General features: G+C 41.2%; 1 protein-coding gene across 6 annotated transcripts in view; it reads right to left on the bottom strand.

Moving 5' to 3' along the window:
- LOC120422123 (uncharacterized) overlaps nt 1-18,770 on the bottom strand; it is a 151,437-nt gene that overhangs the window by 32,616 nt on the left and 100,051 nt on the right. For all 6 annotated transcript variants that reach the window (XM_052706289.1, XM_052706287.1, XM_052706286.1 and 3 more), the window contains one exon: nt 7,509-13,397. In XM_052706289.1, coding sequence (XP_052562249.1) covers nt 7,509-13,397 — 5,889 coding nt within the window. The remainder of the gene's footprint in view (nt 1-7,508; nt 13,398-18,770) is intronic.

Below are 18,770 nucleotides of genomic sequence, written 5' to 3' on the forward strand. Positions count from 1 at the left end.
AATTAAACAAATTGTACACTATTTAAAATACATTATATAATTGCTTTTTTGGCATTTTTAGATTTTTTGCAAGTTTTGAATTTTGTGACCACAGATCGGAAAAAGACCTAATACTACACAATGGGTAAAAATCAAGGTGAAAAACGGTCTGAATTGATGCCGGTCAATTAGAATTTTCAACCAAGACTTTTCTTATGTGAAAAATTCCGAGGAATGGATTGGTGATGGTGAGAATTCAGGGAAATTTGCGTAAGGTCCGTTTGCTTTCTGTAACTCTATAAGCTTTCAAGAATTGATCCTTATTTTGAAAATTTTTAATGCTTCCAAATTCCCTCAGTGTCCCCACCATATAAGCCACCTCGTCAGCTCAACTTTCCTTCCCAGCACCCCATAGCAGCAGTGGGAAACCGCACCAACGCGAGCCATACCGCGCGAGTCGCGGCAAACCCCAAAAGACTAGACTGCTGCGTAGCTGGTTTTTACCTCTGCGTCTGAGCCACAACTATTTGCCTAGGCCCTAATTCATCGCAACAACACAAACACTCACTCACTCAAGTATTCGGCGGTGAGGTTCATTATTGGACTACCACAATGAATATACTCCTTCTCTATCTATCTCTCTGCGTTTGGATTTTAACCGTACCAACTCATTCATCGAACCAACGAACAGGCGTTTCAATCAGCGATTACCGGACTCTACTCGGGAAGATCCCGCAGTCCGGTATTAAAGTGCCCGGTGAAATTACTCTCCGTTTCCTGCCTTTTTTTTCGTTGTTCCTCCGTCATGGTCCATCAAAAATTGAGAGGTTCAGAAGAAAAAAAGGTAAGAAGGAACGGTACTTGCTCTATTATCGATTACTGTACGGAGGTTTAATTTGGGTTGAGCGTTAGATTTGGTAACTCTTCTTGCTTCATTCATCAGGTTTTTTTTTTCATTCTCAGAAGAAGCAACCCCAAATGAAACACTTCCATTGTGCGATGGAAGTCTGTTTCAGCGCCGACAGTGTTATGATTTTGCAGGTGCAAACCAATTCGAATTGATTGATCCGGCGAATGCTTTCGCAAAAATTCAAAATTGGAGTTTTTTTGCGCTAGCTGGCTAGTTTAATTTTCTCGGGTGCCGTTTTTGGAGGTTTTTGTTTTGGTTCGAATGGTGGTGTCTCGCAAACAAGAAACGAGAAAAAATATATGGAGAGACAGGTTGGAGAGTCAAATGAAGACGTGTTTGCTGGCCAACGAAAAGTTTGGACCGGGTTTTTGGATGCCATGGTTGAAGTCGAAGATTACTTTACATTTAAAAGTATTCCCGGAAATAAATCATATTTTTTCATTCTCTTTTATGTCGTCATTCGTTCCATCGAAAACGACGCTTGAAGAAATGGTTCAATTTTCGCATTCTCTTTTGTGTCGTCATTCGTTACGGCATCGCTCTGGAGTTATTTTTTTTTTTTGTATTCCGCTTTATGCGACTTTCGCAAAAGAGAGATATTTATACAGAGAGAGTAAAATGAGCGAGAATAAAACAGATTCAGTTGACAAAGTCTGTTGTGAGTGCCGTTTTCATTGGCCTTCTCGAAAGCTTAATTAAATTTACAAAATAGTTGCAAAACTTCAATTTGCTTCTCTCCAACTTTTTCAAGTGCCAAGTTGTTTACTTGAAACTTTCTTCGTCAGCTGAGGGATGCAACTATGTATTTACCTTAACATCGCAAAAAGGACAAAAAATCAGCTTTTACTTTTCGACTAGTGCTGCAAATTCACTTCTATCATGCTCACTTTTTCAAGACCAAAAAACAAGATGAGCCAAAGCGTCCCGGGTGATGGCTTTTTTTGGGTGGGATGTAAGCTTGGTGATGTCACCCGAATCGCGCAATTCGTGCTAATTTATGCAGCCAATGAAAATCGAATCGATCGAACGATCTCAGTCTGTTTGTGTTTGGTTCGGTTCGAATGCATATATTTGGAATTGCCACTGGGCAAACGGTCAAGCTTGCTGGCTGACGAGGGATCCTACGGCGCTTCTCTCAATCGTCACTCAAGTCAATTGAGTGCAACGAATTCACACGCTGCAGTTTTGGTTTGGGTGAAATTGATATTAATAACGGTAATAATGGCGAACTTTGATAGGTATTTAAGTTTTAAGTGGCGAAACAATTAATATTGATGAATTTGATAAACAATATGACCTTCTTCAAGTTATGTAAAATGTTTAAAATTCGAAGCAAGGGGTTTCACTCCTCAAGCTTGACATTGAGGTCAAGTACTTTCCCCCTCGAAATACAGCCAACCTAAACATATGCTGAACTTTTCCCTAAATTTCTCCCCCTCACCACAAAAATCAAAATCAAACAATATCATTCGCTCGAAATGTGATTATATTACCGCCAGTTGGTTTTCCAAAAACATATTTTCAACTTTTCCTCCCACCCCTCCACCCCAGGAAAAAATACCCCCGCAATGAGAAGCAGAAACGCTTTTAATTGAATCCATTAAAGGCCAAAAACTTTCCAAGGGTTATTAGGTTTCAATTGGTGGTGGTGGCGGTGTGCGGAGGAGAGTAAGCACGCTGACGATCGGAAAAAATATATATAATTTCCACACCAACCAACTCTCGCGGCTGCTGATTGTGGATACATTCCGTATCGGGGAAATCGGATACGATTTTCCGCGCACCGGCTCGAGCAGAGAAAGATGGCGTCGCGATTACGAGGTGGAAACTGACCAGCTTTTGGAAGAGTGTTGGGGAAAAGTTTAAGAAATCCACCTAGTAATAAATATTATTGTGATTAATTTTATGTTAAGAATTCGAAGAAACTAAGTTAAATCTCTTAAATATCAAAAATTCTTAGACGTTTAAACTTTCCTAAATTTCTTAAATTTTTAGATTTTTTTTAATTCCTTGTTTTGTAGCTGAACCAGCCTCCGGGTGTTAGCCCATTAATAAAGATAAATAATAATAATAAATAATAATCTCTTCATTTTTTTCATTTTTAAATTTTTGATTTTCTAGATTTTTTTTATTATCTAAAATTTCATAAATATCCAAAATACCATAAACTTCCTGAATTTTTTAAATTTCTTGAAATTTTTGATTTTTTTTTTGAATTTTTGAACTTTTATAATTTGCTTGAATTTCTTGAATTTCTTGAATTTCTTGAATTTCTCGAATTTCTTGAATTTCTTGAATTTCTTGAATTTCTTGAATTTCTTGAACTTCTTGAATTTCTTGAATTTCTTGAATTTCTTGAATTTTTTGAATTTCTTGAATTTCTTGAATTTCTTGAATTTCTTGAATTTCTTGAATTTCTTGAATTTTTTGAATTTCTTGAATTTCTTGAATTTCTTGAATTTCTTGAATTTCTTGAATTTCTTGAATTTCTTGAATTTCTTGATTTTTTTGAATTTCTTGAATTTCTTGAATTTCTTGAATTTCTTAAATTTCTTGAATTTCTTGAATTTCTTGAATTTCTTGAATTTCTTGAATTTCTTGAATTTCTTGAATTTCTTGAATTTCTTAAATTTCTTGAATTTCTTGAATTTCTTGAATTTCTTGAATTTCTTGAATTTCTTGAATTTCTTGAATTTCTTGAATTTCTTACATTTCTTGAATTTCTTACATTTCTTGAATTTCTTGAATTTCTTGAATATCTTGAATTTCTTGAATTTCTTGAATTTCTTGAATTTCTTGAATTTCTTGAATTTCTTGAATTTCTTGAATTGCTTGAATTTCTTGAATTTCTTGAATATCTTCAATTTCTTGAAATTCTTGAATTTCTTGAATTTCGTGAATTTCTTGAATTTCTTGAATTTTTTGAATTTCTTGAATTTCTTGAATTTCTTGAATTTCTTGAATTTCTTGAATTTCTTGAATTTCTTGAATTTCTTGAATTTCTTAAATTTCTTGAATTTCTTGAATTTCTTGAATTTCTTGAATTTCTTGAATTTCTTGAATTTCTTGAATTTCTTGAATTTCTTGAATTTCTTGAATTTCTTGAATTTCTTGAATTTCTTGAATTTTTTGAATTTTTTGAATTTCTTGAATTTCTTGAATTTCTTGAATTTCTTGAATTTCTTGAATTTCTTGTATCTTTTGAATTTCTTGAATTTCTTTAATTTCTTGAATTTCTTGATTTTTTTTAAATTTCTTGAATTTCTTGAAAGTCTTGAAATTCTTGAATTTCTTGAACTTTTTGAATTTCATGAATTTTTTAAATTTCTTGAATTTCTGGAATTTCTTAAATTCCAGGAATTTTGTATTTTTTTTTAAATTTCTCTTTTTTTTATTTTCTTGAATATCTGGAATTTCCAGAATTACTTTAATGTCTGGAATTTCTGAAATTTCTTGAATTATTTTCATTTCTTGAACTTCTTAAATTTTTACAATTCTTAACTTTCTTGAATTTGTTGAATTTCCTGAATTTCGTGAATTTCTTAAATTATTTTTTTTTTCGATTTTCTTGAATTTAAATAAAATTTAAATTCCTTAAAATTAAAAAAAATGATTTCTCAAAAAATTTCACTTTTTTAAATTCCATTTTTTTATTTTCAGGTTTCTTGAATTTGTAAAATTTCTTAAATTTCTCGAATTTTATGAATTTTTGAAACATTTGAAATTCTTAAATTTCTTAAATTTATAAATAATAAATAATTTGAAAAAATAGCTTGAAATTTTTAAATTGCTTGATTCTAAATTTCTTAATTCTCTTGTTTTTTTTTTAATAATTTTGCATTTTTTTAAATTTGTTGGTTTTTTTGAATATTTTGAATTTATTTGAATTCTTTCTTAAAATTTGAAATTTCGTTGTATGATATTTTTTTTTTTCAGATGCTTCATTATTTTCCATTTTTGAATTTTTTAAATTTCTTGTTTTCAGAATACTTGGGTTTCTTAAATTGTATTGGAATTTCATAATTTTTTGAATATCTTGAATTTTTTTTTTATTTTTGAGTTTGGAATTTATATAAACCTTGATTTTTTTAAATTAGGCGATTTTTGAATTTTTTGAAATTTTTTGAATTTTTAAAATTTTTAATTTTGAACTTCTAACATTTTGAAAGTTTTTTGAATTTCTTGAAGTCGTTTAATGTTTTTCAATTTCTTCAATTTCATGTTTTTTTTTAAATTTCTGTCAATATATAAATTACTAACGTGGCAAGGATGCCGTTCATACAAATGATAAAATAGTTTACAATATGGTAAGCCTAAAAAAAACTTTTTCAAAGAAGCTATTTCTACACAGTAAAACATTGTGTAAAATTGGAAAATGTAATTTTGAAAGGTTGAATATTACCTATTTTATGATGTAATTTTACCTCAATTTAGACTGAAAAAGTGACATTTCACCAGAAAAGTGGAAAAATTACACATTTTCTGACATAAAAGATGTAATATTAACATGATTTTTTTACTGTGTTTACAAAGGTTTTATGCGCTATGGGTTGCCTATGCTGGTAGGACCGTTGCAATAGCAAAAATATTTTCTTGTTTTTTTTAAATCCTCAATAATCTAAAAAAATCTTTTAAGAAGCGTAACAGCAAATCAACATTTAAATTTCACACACTTTTGGTCGCCCTGATTAAGTCGCAATAATTGCGCTCCTGCCAGGCTGACTTTGCTGGCAGCAAGGAAAGGAGGGTTAAAATCGAGGGCAAGAAAAGTTGTGAAACCCAAAAGGTTATTTGCACTTTTAAAACCGATTGTCACGTCACAGCTGCCACCACACTAATAACACGAAAAATGGATAAAAATAAAAATTTAACCCCCTTCTCCTCCCTCTAGCTTGTAAGTTTCGGGGTGTGTTGTACGGTAGGTACAACTGTTTGTAATCACCTCAGCACGTGACTCGCGCGGCTTGTAACTTGGGGGAAAAGCTTCGGTTTAAGGTTTGGCCTCGCGGAACCTGCGTCGCGAGGTCCGTCTGCCGGTGATTAGTGTGAGTGAGGGAGATTAATTAAGGAAAGTGGCAAAAAATGTGTGTGTGTGTGTTTGGGGCATGATTTTGAAATGGTTTTTCTGTGAATGTTGCGTCCACGACGAGGAGGAGGAAGGTGAGATCAAGAGAAAACACTTTTCACGGTACAGAGAGATTGATGAATTTTAGAGCAGAACGCGACGTGAGAGAGACGCGCGTGGCCACGTGGAGATGTGGCGGGGAAAAAGTAGGGTAAGTTTGGCTCTCTATTTTAACGAACGCGCGCGCTTTTTCCTCCCTGCCGTGGTGGCAGGTTGAAGATTTTCGAAGCTTTTTCCGTTTTGAGCCACCCCTTGGTCAAACACATGCACACACACTCACACACAGCGTGTGCAATTATTTATTTTCTTCGTTACTGGCCGTGACCGTCGGCCATCGGAATGAAAAGCAAACTTGAGAAATAAAAATCGTCGAGGAGAAATTTCCAGTAGATCACGTGTTGCGCGTTTGAGGGGCTTTTCTCCCTTAAATTTTGCGTCGCGATTGGGTGATTTTTTCTGTTTGAGGAATGAAAATAAACATGGAAAGCGTGAACCAATTTTCGTGTCAATTTCTCTTGATGACATTTTGAGGTTAAAACTAGATTTTCACCAAAACATGTCATTGCGTTTTTGTTATTCAGAAATTGACGATTTCACGAAATCTGAGTCGCACATTTTTTTCTAACGTTCAAATAACCCGTCTTCCAATTATCTCCTCCTACAGTCTTGTCTGAGCCCACTTCAAAACCCGATGACGTCCGAGATTAAAATCCGTTCCAAAACGGTTCCATTTTCCCGCGTGCTTTTATTCACTTTCCTGAACTTGCGTCACATCCAACATCTTAATAACTCACTCAAAGTGACATTTATTTATAAAGTTTATCAAGATGGTCACCGAACGAAAAACACGCAGCAAATGGCGCGAATAACAACTCACTCCGGAACAACTAAGAGAGTTGTTTCTCATAAAACCCACGCACAATCTGTATATTTCGTATACAATTGTGTTTCTGTCCCAAACAATTATCTCATTTCACTGCCGAGTGGGGATGGCGAACTAACCCTCTTCGCCTTGTGAAAAGATGATAAATTTTGGGAAAGTATTCCTTCCCCCCTCCCCTTTACGCTTACAATACCTTCGCGATCAGTCGCGACGCGACGCGACCCAGGTCAAGATTCCTTTTCATTAAATATTCCAAACATTCTACCGCTCAAAATAAGAATAACAAGGGCTTTACCACCCTCCACAACCACCCACAAAATAAGCTTCCGATTCCCACGATTTCTCTTTCGTTGGGGCGGTCGCACCTGTTACCCTCTGGCCCCCGATTAACCGAAAATGTTAAATTTGGAAAACGTGCTTTTGCGAGGGGCGTCGCGACGCCCAAAACACGATAATCCGCGCGCGGCTTTGTTGTGTCAAACCTCGCCATAATAAAAGAAATTTTTCCCAGAATCGGATCCAAGTTGGCCGGGTCTCCATTACGCAATTTGTTTGAAGTGAGTTGTAATCGACTCCACTCCCCTTAAAAAACTCTCAAATAAAGAACTCACCGCTAAGATTGCTCTGAACGCGACGTCGTTCGCGGCGTGGATACGGCGGCTGCTGCAGGCCGGGTGCCGAAACGGCCCGTTTGGGGGCGCTGGGCGGCGGCGGCGGCCGGTGGTTGTTGAAGCCCGGAGCCCGGTAGCGGGCACTCTTGACGTTGTTCTGCAGGAAGTGGTACACACTTTGGGACTTTTGCATCACCGACGAGGTCGAGGCCGAGCTGGCCGGGGCCGACTGCATGATCGTTTGGATGTTGGACGTCGGCAGTCGGGGCAGTGAGTTGGTGTTGACGGCAGTAGTTGCGTTCTGAAGGCTGCGGGGTAGGGTCGAGCGGGACGCGAGGCGGTTCTCGGTGCGGCCGGAATCGTCCGAGTCGGTATCGTCGGGGACGCTGGATCTTCGACGGCCAGTTTTCTGACTCTGGGAGGATCCCCACAATTTGGAAGACTCAAAGTCTTCTCGTTCTCCGCCGATGCTGCCGCAGCTGCGGACACGATCGAGCTGTTCGCGGCTGAGGTTTTGGTTGTTGAAGAGTAAATCTCCAGCGGAACGTCGTTTGGCCGCTAGGACCGATATCGAGGATGACGAGTTGTCCAGCATGGATAGCTTCGACCGGGAGTCTCCGTTGGCCAGCAGAGCTGACTCGAAGCTTCCTCGCCACGAGAATCGCTCGTAATCGCTTGCTTCCTTCTCTTCTCCGGCCATTTCTCCACTGTTAGACGACTGATGATGATGGGGTCGTGCATCGCCCAGCAACAGGTCGTGACTCTTACTCCGCGGTAGCATGTACCCGAGATCCTCGTTCTTCTCCATATTGCTCTCCGAGGTGCTATCATCGTCCTCGGTCGTTGTGGCCGAGATGTTCGGTTGCACTTTGGGACGCTGGTGGTGATACCTCATACTGGTGGACTTGGGGGAGGCACTTGCGTGGGACTCTCCACTGCTGACTTCGTGCATCAACGCCACTAGTCGACTTCCGATGTGGTGCATCACCTTGGCGATCAACGGCGGAGAACTGTCCGCACTGGTAGTCGGTTTCTCCTCGCCCTGTGTCGTGGACATCTTCGACAGAGATGCCACCAACCTCTGGTACACGAACGCCGTTTCCTTGTTCAACGTGTGCGGTTCCTCGATCAAACCTCCATCGCCCATGTCTCCCTCCTCGTCCTTTTCCAGCATATCAAACTTGTTGATAATCTGCTGGCAACTGGCTGAAATCTGCTGCTGAAGGGCGGACTTTTGCGATACCGCACCCTCCAAATCCGAACTCGTATAGTCCGACGAATCGTACGAATCCGACCAGGTGTCCTCACTGCTCAAGTACTCCACAATCTCCCGGACCTGCTCGTCCCGAATGCCGGGAACCGTTTTCATCAACCGCGTCAGTTCGTTCTCAAAGTAAACTAGCTGCGGAGGCTTGCTCCGGCTGCGTGCCTTCGGCACCGGAGTTCCGTGCTTCGGAGTGTTTGACTCGCTCACAGCAGGCGTGGAGTTCCTCGAGGCAGCTCGACTGTTGGCAGATGCCACCACCAACGTCTTGAAGAACTGTCTCATCTTGGACATCATCAGGTTCGTTTCCTCGTCCGAGCTCCAGTTGTTGAAGCTGTCCTTTCTCACCAGATTCGTCGGGGGAGGTGCCCCACTGCTGGCCGAAGCTCCGGCCACGGCAGCAGCCGCCGTCGTCTTATAGGAACTGTTTTCTTCTTTGAGATCAGTTTTGTTCTCCTCCTGGATCTCCTCGAGCTCAATCTTGAGCTCCGGAGACCGTACCGGCTCGCCATCCTTGAGCAGATCGTCGTTACTTCCGATGAAGCCACTGTCACGACTGTTTTGCTTCTTGCTCTCCGAGAGGGGATTCGCCAGCGGGAGTTCCGGTTGAGGCGTCTTGCGACACTCTTCCTCGGAACCATCCTTGTCGGATTTGTGTGGCAGCGAGAGTGGCTGCAGATCCGGGTCCTGCGATTTCTTCGAGAACTTCTTTTTTCGCTTGGCAGTATCGTACAGGCTTTCATTTTTGTCAGCCTGATTGGCGGATTCGTCGCAGGTGTCCGTTTCGGAAGAGTCAGCACACTCGTGCCCATCGACTCCCTGCTGCTGCTCAGCTTCCGAATCCTTCGCGAGAAGGTTGTCCAACGAGGAGCTCTGCGATCGTCCGGCACCTCTGGCTCGAACCAGCCGCTTTCGCCGCTGCTCGGGACTCGGATGACCTTCGCTGTCACTGCCCACACTACCACTGCCATCCGATTCGATCCTCTCCGACGAGAATCCCATAAATCCGGTCAGGAAGTACTTCTCCAACCGGGATGACGCGAGGTCCGCCGATTCCGATGATGTTCCCAGCGATTCCTCGGGACCCCCAAGTGAATCCAACCCCTCACTGCACACGGAACTGCTCTCCGAGATGCTGTCATCACGAATGTTTTGCGCAACCTGCCCTGACGTTCCATCCCCGAGCCCGTAGAAAAAGTATTTTTCCAGCTCGGACGCCGATATCCGATTCCGCTGCGAGGCCCGGTTCGATTCCGCCTCACTATCCTCGCAACTCTCCTCCACGATCGTGTGCAGCGTGAAATCGATCGCGGCCCGATTATACCCGCGCAATTCTTCCTCCCGATCGACCACACTCAGCGAAATCTCCTCCCCAGAATCATCAATATCCGACTCGGTGGCCGTCGTCGTCGCGAACTCTTCCTCATCCTGGCTCACCTCTTCCACCCACGAATCATCATCCGCGAGCCCGTCTTCTAGGCAGATCACCGCCGACAATGTATTCGCACCTGTCACTACCGTTACGTCTTCGCTCATCGCAGCGGAACCAACACTTTCACTAATCTCTTCTGCGGCTGAAACCGCTACATCAGGCGTGGTGGCTAAAGATTCCGCGCTAAACTCGCCACCGTCCACTTCACCAAGATCTTCCACACTACTCAACACTTTCCCACCCTCTTCGTCTTCGTCGCCCTCCACTACACTACTGCCCGCTATTGCACACTGCTCGTGGTCGTTATTCGTTGTGATTTTCACAGGTCGGCGGTTCGTTTGCGGGGAGGCCTGCTCGAGCGAAAAGTTAAAGTAGCCCGCGAGGCCACGATCACCGCGATCGCGCACCCGAGGTTCGTCGTCTGGACCGACGCCGACGTCATCGCCTTCACCCTCACCGTAGTCGTCATCCTCCTCGTCGTCGTGCATGGCCCGCGAGATCCAGTTGGTGTGCTTCACCGTGATCTCGTCGTCACTGCTGCTCACGATCCGCGTCGTGTGACTCGTCACGATGCTCACCTGATCGCTGCCGTTGCTGTTGGTGGCCATCGAGATGGGTTCGCTGTCGGGGCCGCCAATTAAAATTAAACTCTTGTACCGATTGTTGGCAGCATGGGACGCTGCTACACGAGAGTTGGTTACATCCGCGTTGGACGATCGTTCGTTTACAACTGAGCCAACACAGGCGCGCGGATCGTGGTCGTCGTCGTCGTCGACGGGTGTCGAGTGTTGGGTCGTGTGTGTTGGTGCGGGCTCACCTTCACCACACCGTTCGCTGCTGTGTTTGTTTTCATTAGGTTCGTGGAGTTGTACCTGGGCTGTGTTTGTTTCAGCTACCTGTCGGTCGTCGTCGCCGGACCCCGATTCTATGTTTTCTTGTTCTATGTTACGGCGCTCACTCACACTAGTAACGGGGTTGTCGAGTTGTGGGCAGCTTTCGTCGTCGTCGGTGGAGGGAGCTTTTTCACTGTTTTCGGACATTTCTTCCGCGGGGAGAATCTGGTTCGATTCTGGTGGTTGGCCTTCGGCCGAAATCTGCTCCTTGAAATCTTCACTTTCACTTTGATCCTCGTCGTCGTACGGGACTGGGCGGATGTGCACAAGGACGATCCCTCCGGTGTCTTCGGGAGGTTGCGGTTGGTCGTGACCGGAGCCGGGACAGTTGGACGAGGTGCTGCTGGAGATGTCCGAATCGCTGGATTCGATGTCGGAGTCCGTGTTGACGATCAGAACCTGGCAGAAGCGCTTGGATTTGGGCCGTCGATCGGCGATCGTGCCCGTGTCATCGGTGTCCGTGTTTTCCGATGAGCTGTACGACGTGGACGAGTCCGTCCCACTGCGGTTGACCAGACCTTTCACTTTTAGCAGCACTGGTTCGCCATCGCCCGATACCACGTAGTTACGTTGCACCGAAATCTGGTCCTCGCCGCCGTCCGAGCTGTCCGCGGACGATTGGGACGAGCTGAACCGACTCTCGGACAGCAGGTACCCTTTCAGTTCTTCCCCGTCACCGTCATCCATCATCTGGCGGCTGCTATCGATATCGCGCAACTGATAAGTCCCACTATCATCACAGGTCGCACCGACTCCGTCGCCCACGGTACTGGGCTCGCGAATTATTCCAACTGGAGAAGCATAATTTTCCCTTTTTCCCTGAACCACCCGAGCTCGAGGGCCATCGTCAGTAGTGGTAGTAGTGGTCACTAGTATCGGCTCACGTACACCAGTGCCGATGTCATTGTACGTACCCTCCTCGCCCTCCTCGTTCTCTTCTTCACACTCTTCGCGCCGAGATACAGTTATTACCAGCGACGACGACGACGGCTCTTCACTCACACCACCGTCACCACGTGTACGACACGATTCAGGTTTTTGCACTTGCACGTCGTCGTCGCTCACAAGTGGTCGTCGTTCATTTATAATGGCTTCGTGACTGCTGTTGCTTGTTGTGGGTTGTTGTTGTTGTTGGTGCACTATTGTAGGGTTTCTTTTGTTGCCTTCTGGAGAGCAGGAGCTTTGTTCTAGCTGTGGCGTTGGCGACTTTAAACCTTGATCGGAGGGCGGCGGCGGCAGCATCGTGGCCGGACCAGTGCCGACCGTGGTCAGTTTGGTACTAATGCTGGCCAGCCGATCGTGGCCATCATCAGCGTCAGCAGCATCGTCAGTGTTGCGAAACATTTTTCCATCGTCGTCACTAGTACAACTACTCTTCGCATCACTGGCGATGATGGTGTTATTACTAGTTCCATTACCGCCCATGCCCATCTTGCCTTCGTTGTCAGAACTCTTTCGGTCCATTTCCTGCTGCTGCTTATGTTGGCGATCGACCGTAATTTTAGCTTTGCCGCTCTTTGGCTGCTGACTGTGATGATGATGATGATGATGATGGTGTTGGCAGCAGCATGACGACTGCATGCAAGTCCCGTTATTGGCCAGTAGGGCGCCCTCGCAGTTCCGCCACAGCTGCTTGATCAACTCGTTCTGGGACTGCTCCTTCAGGATCGTGTCCTGCAGCTGCTTCTGCGACCAGCTGTGAAACGTCGACACCGGCACCGGAATCGGAACCGGAACCGGAATCGGCACGTACTGCGTCCTCAACCCACAATCACACCGGCACGATCCACCCTTAAACTTCTCCAAATTCCGAAACTCTTCAAAGTTCTCCAAGAATCCCTCACTCCTCGTCGGCGACGAAGACGACTCCGTGTGCGTCAAAAACTCGTCGTCCGTCCCCGTATCATACGCGCCGGCCACTCCTCCACTCTGCCTCCTGTACAACATCGGCGAGGTCAACGGGGACGACTGCAGCAGTGACCGCTTCCTCGGCGTATTCCCCTTACTCCCCCCACCACCCCCACCAATATCGTACAGCAGCGTCCTCGTTGTCGTGCTAATCCCCGGCTCAAAATAATCCCAATCACAATCATCCAGCGCTATACTGTGTCTCGTATAAGCCGACGACGTCGTCGAACTACTATCGCACTCCTCCTCCTTGCTCGACGAGTCCGAACTGATAAACACCAACCGGTAGTCATCGCCGCAGCATTCCGTCCCAAACCTCCCTGCTTCCGGCTCCGACGAGGACGAGCCCGCCGCAAACGCCGAATAGTCCTCGTACCGCGACCTCGCGTAACCTGGATAAAGGTGCACATCGATTAGCAAACGGCGCGACTCCATTGCAAACTGACGCCCCAACTCTTAGCGTTAGCTTACTACACCCCGGAGGTTAGTTAGTTAGTTAGTGCACTACAACACAAAGTACGAACTCGCGGATTTGGTTAGATGCGAAGGCAAAACCCGTTTCTGCAATGTTCTTGCGAGTGGCTGTGTAGGCCCACCACCACGATCAACCGACCGACAGAACCGCACCGCGGGGACAAGACAGAGATTGAGAGTGAAATTCTTTGCATTAATCAAACGCCCACGCCGGAGACCTAGATTAAGCTATTTTGGTTAAATGTTAGTTTTGCGCGAGTATGGAGCCGGATGGCGCGGGGGTGGTTAGAACAATCGCCAAAAGGGTTGTATTGGGGTTAGTGGAATCGCAACTCAAACTACGGTATTTTATGTTAGTACAAATTTGTCTAGCATTGCTACTTGGTGTTAATGTTTATTATTTTTATACATAGTTCTCTGCAACAAAACTCAAATTTTTGTAGTTCTTAAATAACAACTAAGCATCAAATTTGAACTTATCTAATTTTTTTAAAAGAAGAGATTTTCGGATTTTTTTTAATTATTAAAAATGATTGCAGCAAAACTGCCAATGATTTGCAATATATTTAATTTTAGAAATACTTTTTTTAATTCATAAATTATTTTTATTTGGTCCTTTTAGGTACTGCGACCAGGTTAGGACCGACGATCGGTTTAAAAACAAATATATAAAAATAACAAAAACAACTCCTTATAATCCGTACTTGGAGTTAGAAATACTTTGTTGAAAACTGATCAATTTCCTAAATGTAAAAATAAACATTGGAAAACATGAACTACTCAGTTTATGATCGATTGCAAAAATGACCCAGATTTGAATAAAATTGAAAAGAACGTTAGATTTGTGATAAATTAATCATAAATTAATCCATGTTCGTATATTGCGCAATTCTCACTTACTTGGACTTCGCACTAAATTATTGCTATTGATCGCACTATTGCGACTTGTCAAACTGGCTTGGAAAATTTAAAATTTCCTCAAAAGTGATCAAAGAGAGCCGAGGTTTATCGCTTGTTTTTTAGCTGTCACTCGCAATTTTGAAATGCGATAGTTCGGTTTGGTGGAAACTGCGGCTGAAAATGTAAATAAACAACGAGTGGTTGCCTAGATTTTTGAATTTTTCCTGTCAAAAGTGCGAGAGAAAAGTGCGGGCAAAATCCAAGTTACAATGCAAGGATCAATAAAAGGCCCATATGTATTTTCATCACTTTTGACATAACGGTGCAGTTTGGTTTTAAGCCAGGTTTGGTATGCCCAAAGCAGCATTTTTTAAATGAATCATGACATAAGTTTGAAAGTGGACAAAAAACCGAAAGAATAATAGATCGAAAAGATAAGTGCCAAATAATTCAAAAAATAAAAATACAGTAAATTGTGAAAATTTGAGTATTTTACGAAAACACTTGATTCAAATGAAAATGCGTTCAAAATGTTGCTTCGTTTGATTCCTATATTGCGAATTATGAATATTTATGTATTTTAACAAAAATAAGGTATTTTATAAAAAAATGTATTCTACAAAATAACAAAAAAATTATGAAGCGAATATGTATAAAAAATTGAATCGTTTGATACTCTTATTGCACATTAAAAAAAACGATATTTTGAGAAAATTTGAGTATTTAACGAAAACTTGTTTCGAAGAGTGTTTTGAAAATGTATTGAAAATTTAGCTTCGATTCATAACGTTATTATTCGGGACCGTGGCGTAGGGATAAGAGTTGTTGCCTCTCACCCATTCGGCTTGGGTTCGATTCCAGACGGTCCCGGTGGCATTTTTCGAGACAAGATTTGTCTGACCACGCCTTCCGTCGGATGGGGAACTAAATGTTGGCCCCGGTCTAACCTAAAGGGTTAGGTCGTTAGCTAAGTCCAGGTGTAGGAGTCGTCTCCCTGGGTCCTGCCTCGGTGGAGTCGCTGGTATACAGTTGGACTCACAATCCAAAGGTCGTCAGTTCGAATCCCGGGGTGGATGGAAGCTAAGGTGTAAAAAGAGGTTTGCAACTGCCTCAACAATCAAGCCTTCGGACACTTAGTTTCAAATAGGAATCTCGCAATCGAGAACGCCAAGGCAATGCTGTAGAGCAAATAATTTGATTTTTTTGATCATTACGTTAATGCATATTATGAAAATTTGAGTATTTTCACATAAAATATGGTATTTTTTCAAAAAAAATGTATTTTTCATACAAAGTATAAAAAACCATTAAAAATTTCGCTTAGTTTAATACCCATATTGCAAATTATAAAATTTTTAGTATTTTCAAAAAATGCGATATTTTGTGAAAATTTGAGTGATTTACAAAAACACATGAATAAATTTAAAATGCATTCAAAATTTCGCTTCGTTTGATTCCTTCATTGCGAATGATGACAATTAAATTTTTTTGTCAGAAATAAGGTATTTTTTATAAAAAAAAAGTTTGATACTCATATTACAAATTCCGAAAAAATACGATATTTTGAGAAAATTTGAGTATTTAACAAAAACACTAAGTGTTCTTAAAATGTATTCAAAATTTAGCTTCGTTTCATAACGTTTTTGCATATTATGAAAATTTGAGTATTTTAAAAAAATATAGTATTTTACAAACTAAATAAAAAAAACATTAAAAATTTCATTTTGTCTGATTTCTATATTGCAAATTAGGCCGATGCAAATATTTTTCAAAGTTTTTGTCCCTCGGCTCGGGCCGAGTTCGAGGGGGGGAGGGGGGGGGGGGGGGCAAAAAAATAAAAAAATAAAAATGTTGAAATAACAAGCCATAGTTTCAACATTTGCACGGAAAAGGTGTTTAAAAATGTATTTTACACTAGTTCAGTTATTTTGCAATCATTAGTTTTCGAAAAATGTTAAATTTGACGAAAACCAAAATTTTAGCGAAAAAAAACTTTTTGCGATAATAAACATCGAAAATTTTCAAAAATTCAAATGATTTTTAAATCAACCGAAACATGCTAAAAATGATTCTAAGCGCAGGGGAATGCATTCAAAATTAATTTCAACTGATTGCACTTAAATTTTCATTGAAATATTAGAGTTTTTTGAAAAAATATTTTTTTTGCACCCTGATTTTTCGAGCCAACTTTGAAGGGGGGGGGGGGGGGGGGGGACAAAAACCTAAAATAAAATTTGTACCAGCCTTATGATAATTTTAGTATTTAAAAAAAACGATATTTTGTGAAAATTTTAGTAATTTAGGAAAACACATGTATAAATTGAAAACGTATTCAAAATTTCGCTTCGATTGATTACTTTATTGCAAATTGTAAAACATTTGAGTATTTTCACAAAAAAATGTATGCGTTCTAAAAACAGTATACAGTCCAGACTCGATTATCCGAAGGCCTCGGAAAAATTTCACTTCGGATAATCAAAACTTCGAATAATCGAATCAAGAAAAAAAATATTTTTTTCGCTGTCTTATTTTTGATTTTCGAGCCTCAATATGACCCCTAAACTACGCTTAAGTGGTTTACTTTTTTTAATCCAAGATGGTGGCCAATATGGTGGTGACGAAATATTGAAAAAAATGCATTTTATTATTTAATAAGCAATCAACTATTCAAATTTGACTAAATGTTTAAAGCAAAGAAAAGATAAAAACGATTTTTTTGTTAGTGATTCGATTATCCGAAGTCCCATACAAACCTTCGGATAATCGAAACTTCGGATAATCGAGGCTTCGGATAATCGAGTCTGGACTGTACAGATATACAGAGTTTTGAAGTGATTTTTGTATGAAAAGTGACTTTTTTATTTCAGCATCAAGCTTGATCATCTTTATAAACAATTTTTTATTTCAGCATCAAGCTTGACCATCTTTAAAAACAATGTTTTTCAAAGGAATTGAAAAATTTCCTAAAAAGAAAATATCAAGAAACAGGAAAAATTAGATTTTCCAAGTGTCAACAAAAAAGCATTAATTTTTCAGATGCCATATCTCAGCATTAATTGGATCGATTTTCATTGGCAACATTGAAACTTCGGTGAAATTTTCAGATTAACTAGAAAAAAACCATTTATCTTAAACCATAACATTTGGAAAGGTTCAGAAACACTCCTTTATAAACTTTTCAAAAGTTGTGATAATTTTAAGTTTTATGGACAAAAATTTCAAATTTTTAAGCATAGTTTTCATGATTGTGCTGCAGCAAGCCGGCCGTCGTCTTGGATTTGAAATTTCCAAATTACTTTTGATCATTTTTTGGGGTCAAATTTGGGCTCAACAAAATTTTTGACTTATTCTGATTTGAGGCAATGTCTGTAAAAGAACAGTTGAAACAGTTGTGAACGGATGAAAAAAAAAGATATGCCATTCAGAAAGAAAGTTTACGAGTGCAACAAAAAATTAGGAAACTTCAAAATCGATAAGTATTTTCTTTGAAAATTGGCCTTCAAATATAATTGAAGAACAACAGCTCTTATTCATGAGTCGGTTTGTTTTTGTAAAATGATGTTAGTACAATTTACATGTTATTTGCATATACTTTTTTTCTGAGACAATCATCACATAATTGAATATTGAATTGAATAAGAATGTAATCGGGAAAGTCGAGTTTTTGCAAGGAAACTTCATGCGAAGGCTTCCTGTTACTTTTCATTTAAATTTCAATTAATTCCACTCACACGCGTAAGTAAGTGTGAACTTTCAATTTGTTCGCCAGCGTCATTAAAAGTACCCAAGAAACTTTCCACGTATGTCAATTACGCAGTCACGCACGCACTTCGAAAACAACAACAAAAAGAAAAAAACACACATTTCGTAAACAAATCAGCTGAAATAAGCCTAAATTACCTCGCACGACACAACGTCTTCCTTCTTAAAAACACGCCCCAGAAGCAACCTAAGTAATCCCAAATCCCTCGTAATACGAAACGATTCGCTATTTTAAGCTCTCGCCGTCACGCCAGGGATGAATACGAGTACGTAAGCCGTTTCTTCAACCAAATTGTCATACACACACACACACACACACGTACGACCGTCAAGTACCACCTGGAGAAAACGCCCCCGCCAACCGGCAGCAGCCAGCCAGGTTTAACACAGAAAATCTGCGAGCTCAAGCGTTTATTCTACTTTATTCTAATTTTACCACAGAATTGCTGGGCTTTTGCAGCGACGACTTTCGGTGTCTCTTGAGTGGGGCGTCAGCGTCACACAACGCCAATTGGGGGGCACGATCCTCTTTAGAAATGACACCCACTGGCCCCACCACATCGTTAGAGAGAGAGAGAGAGAGAAGGTGAGTCGTGCGCCAATGAAGAAGAAGAAGGACAGTGACTGTG

The sequence above is a fragment of the Culex pipiens genome, chromosome 1 (genome assembly GCF_016801865.2).
Source record: "Culex pipiens pallens isolate TS chromosome 1, TS_CPP_V2, whole genome shotgun sequence".
NCBI classification, from domain to species: Eukaryota; Metazoa; Arthropoda; class Insecta; order Diptera; family Culicidae; genus Culex; species Culex pipiens.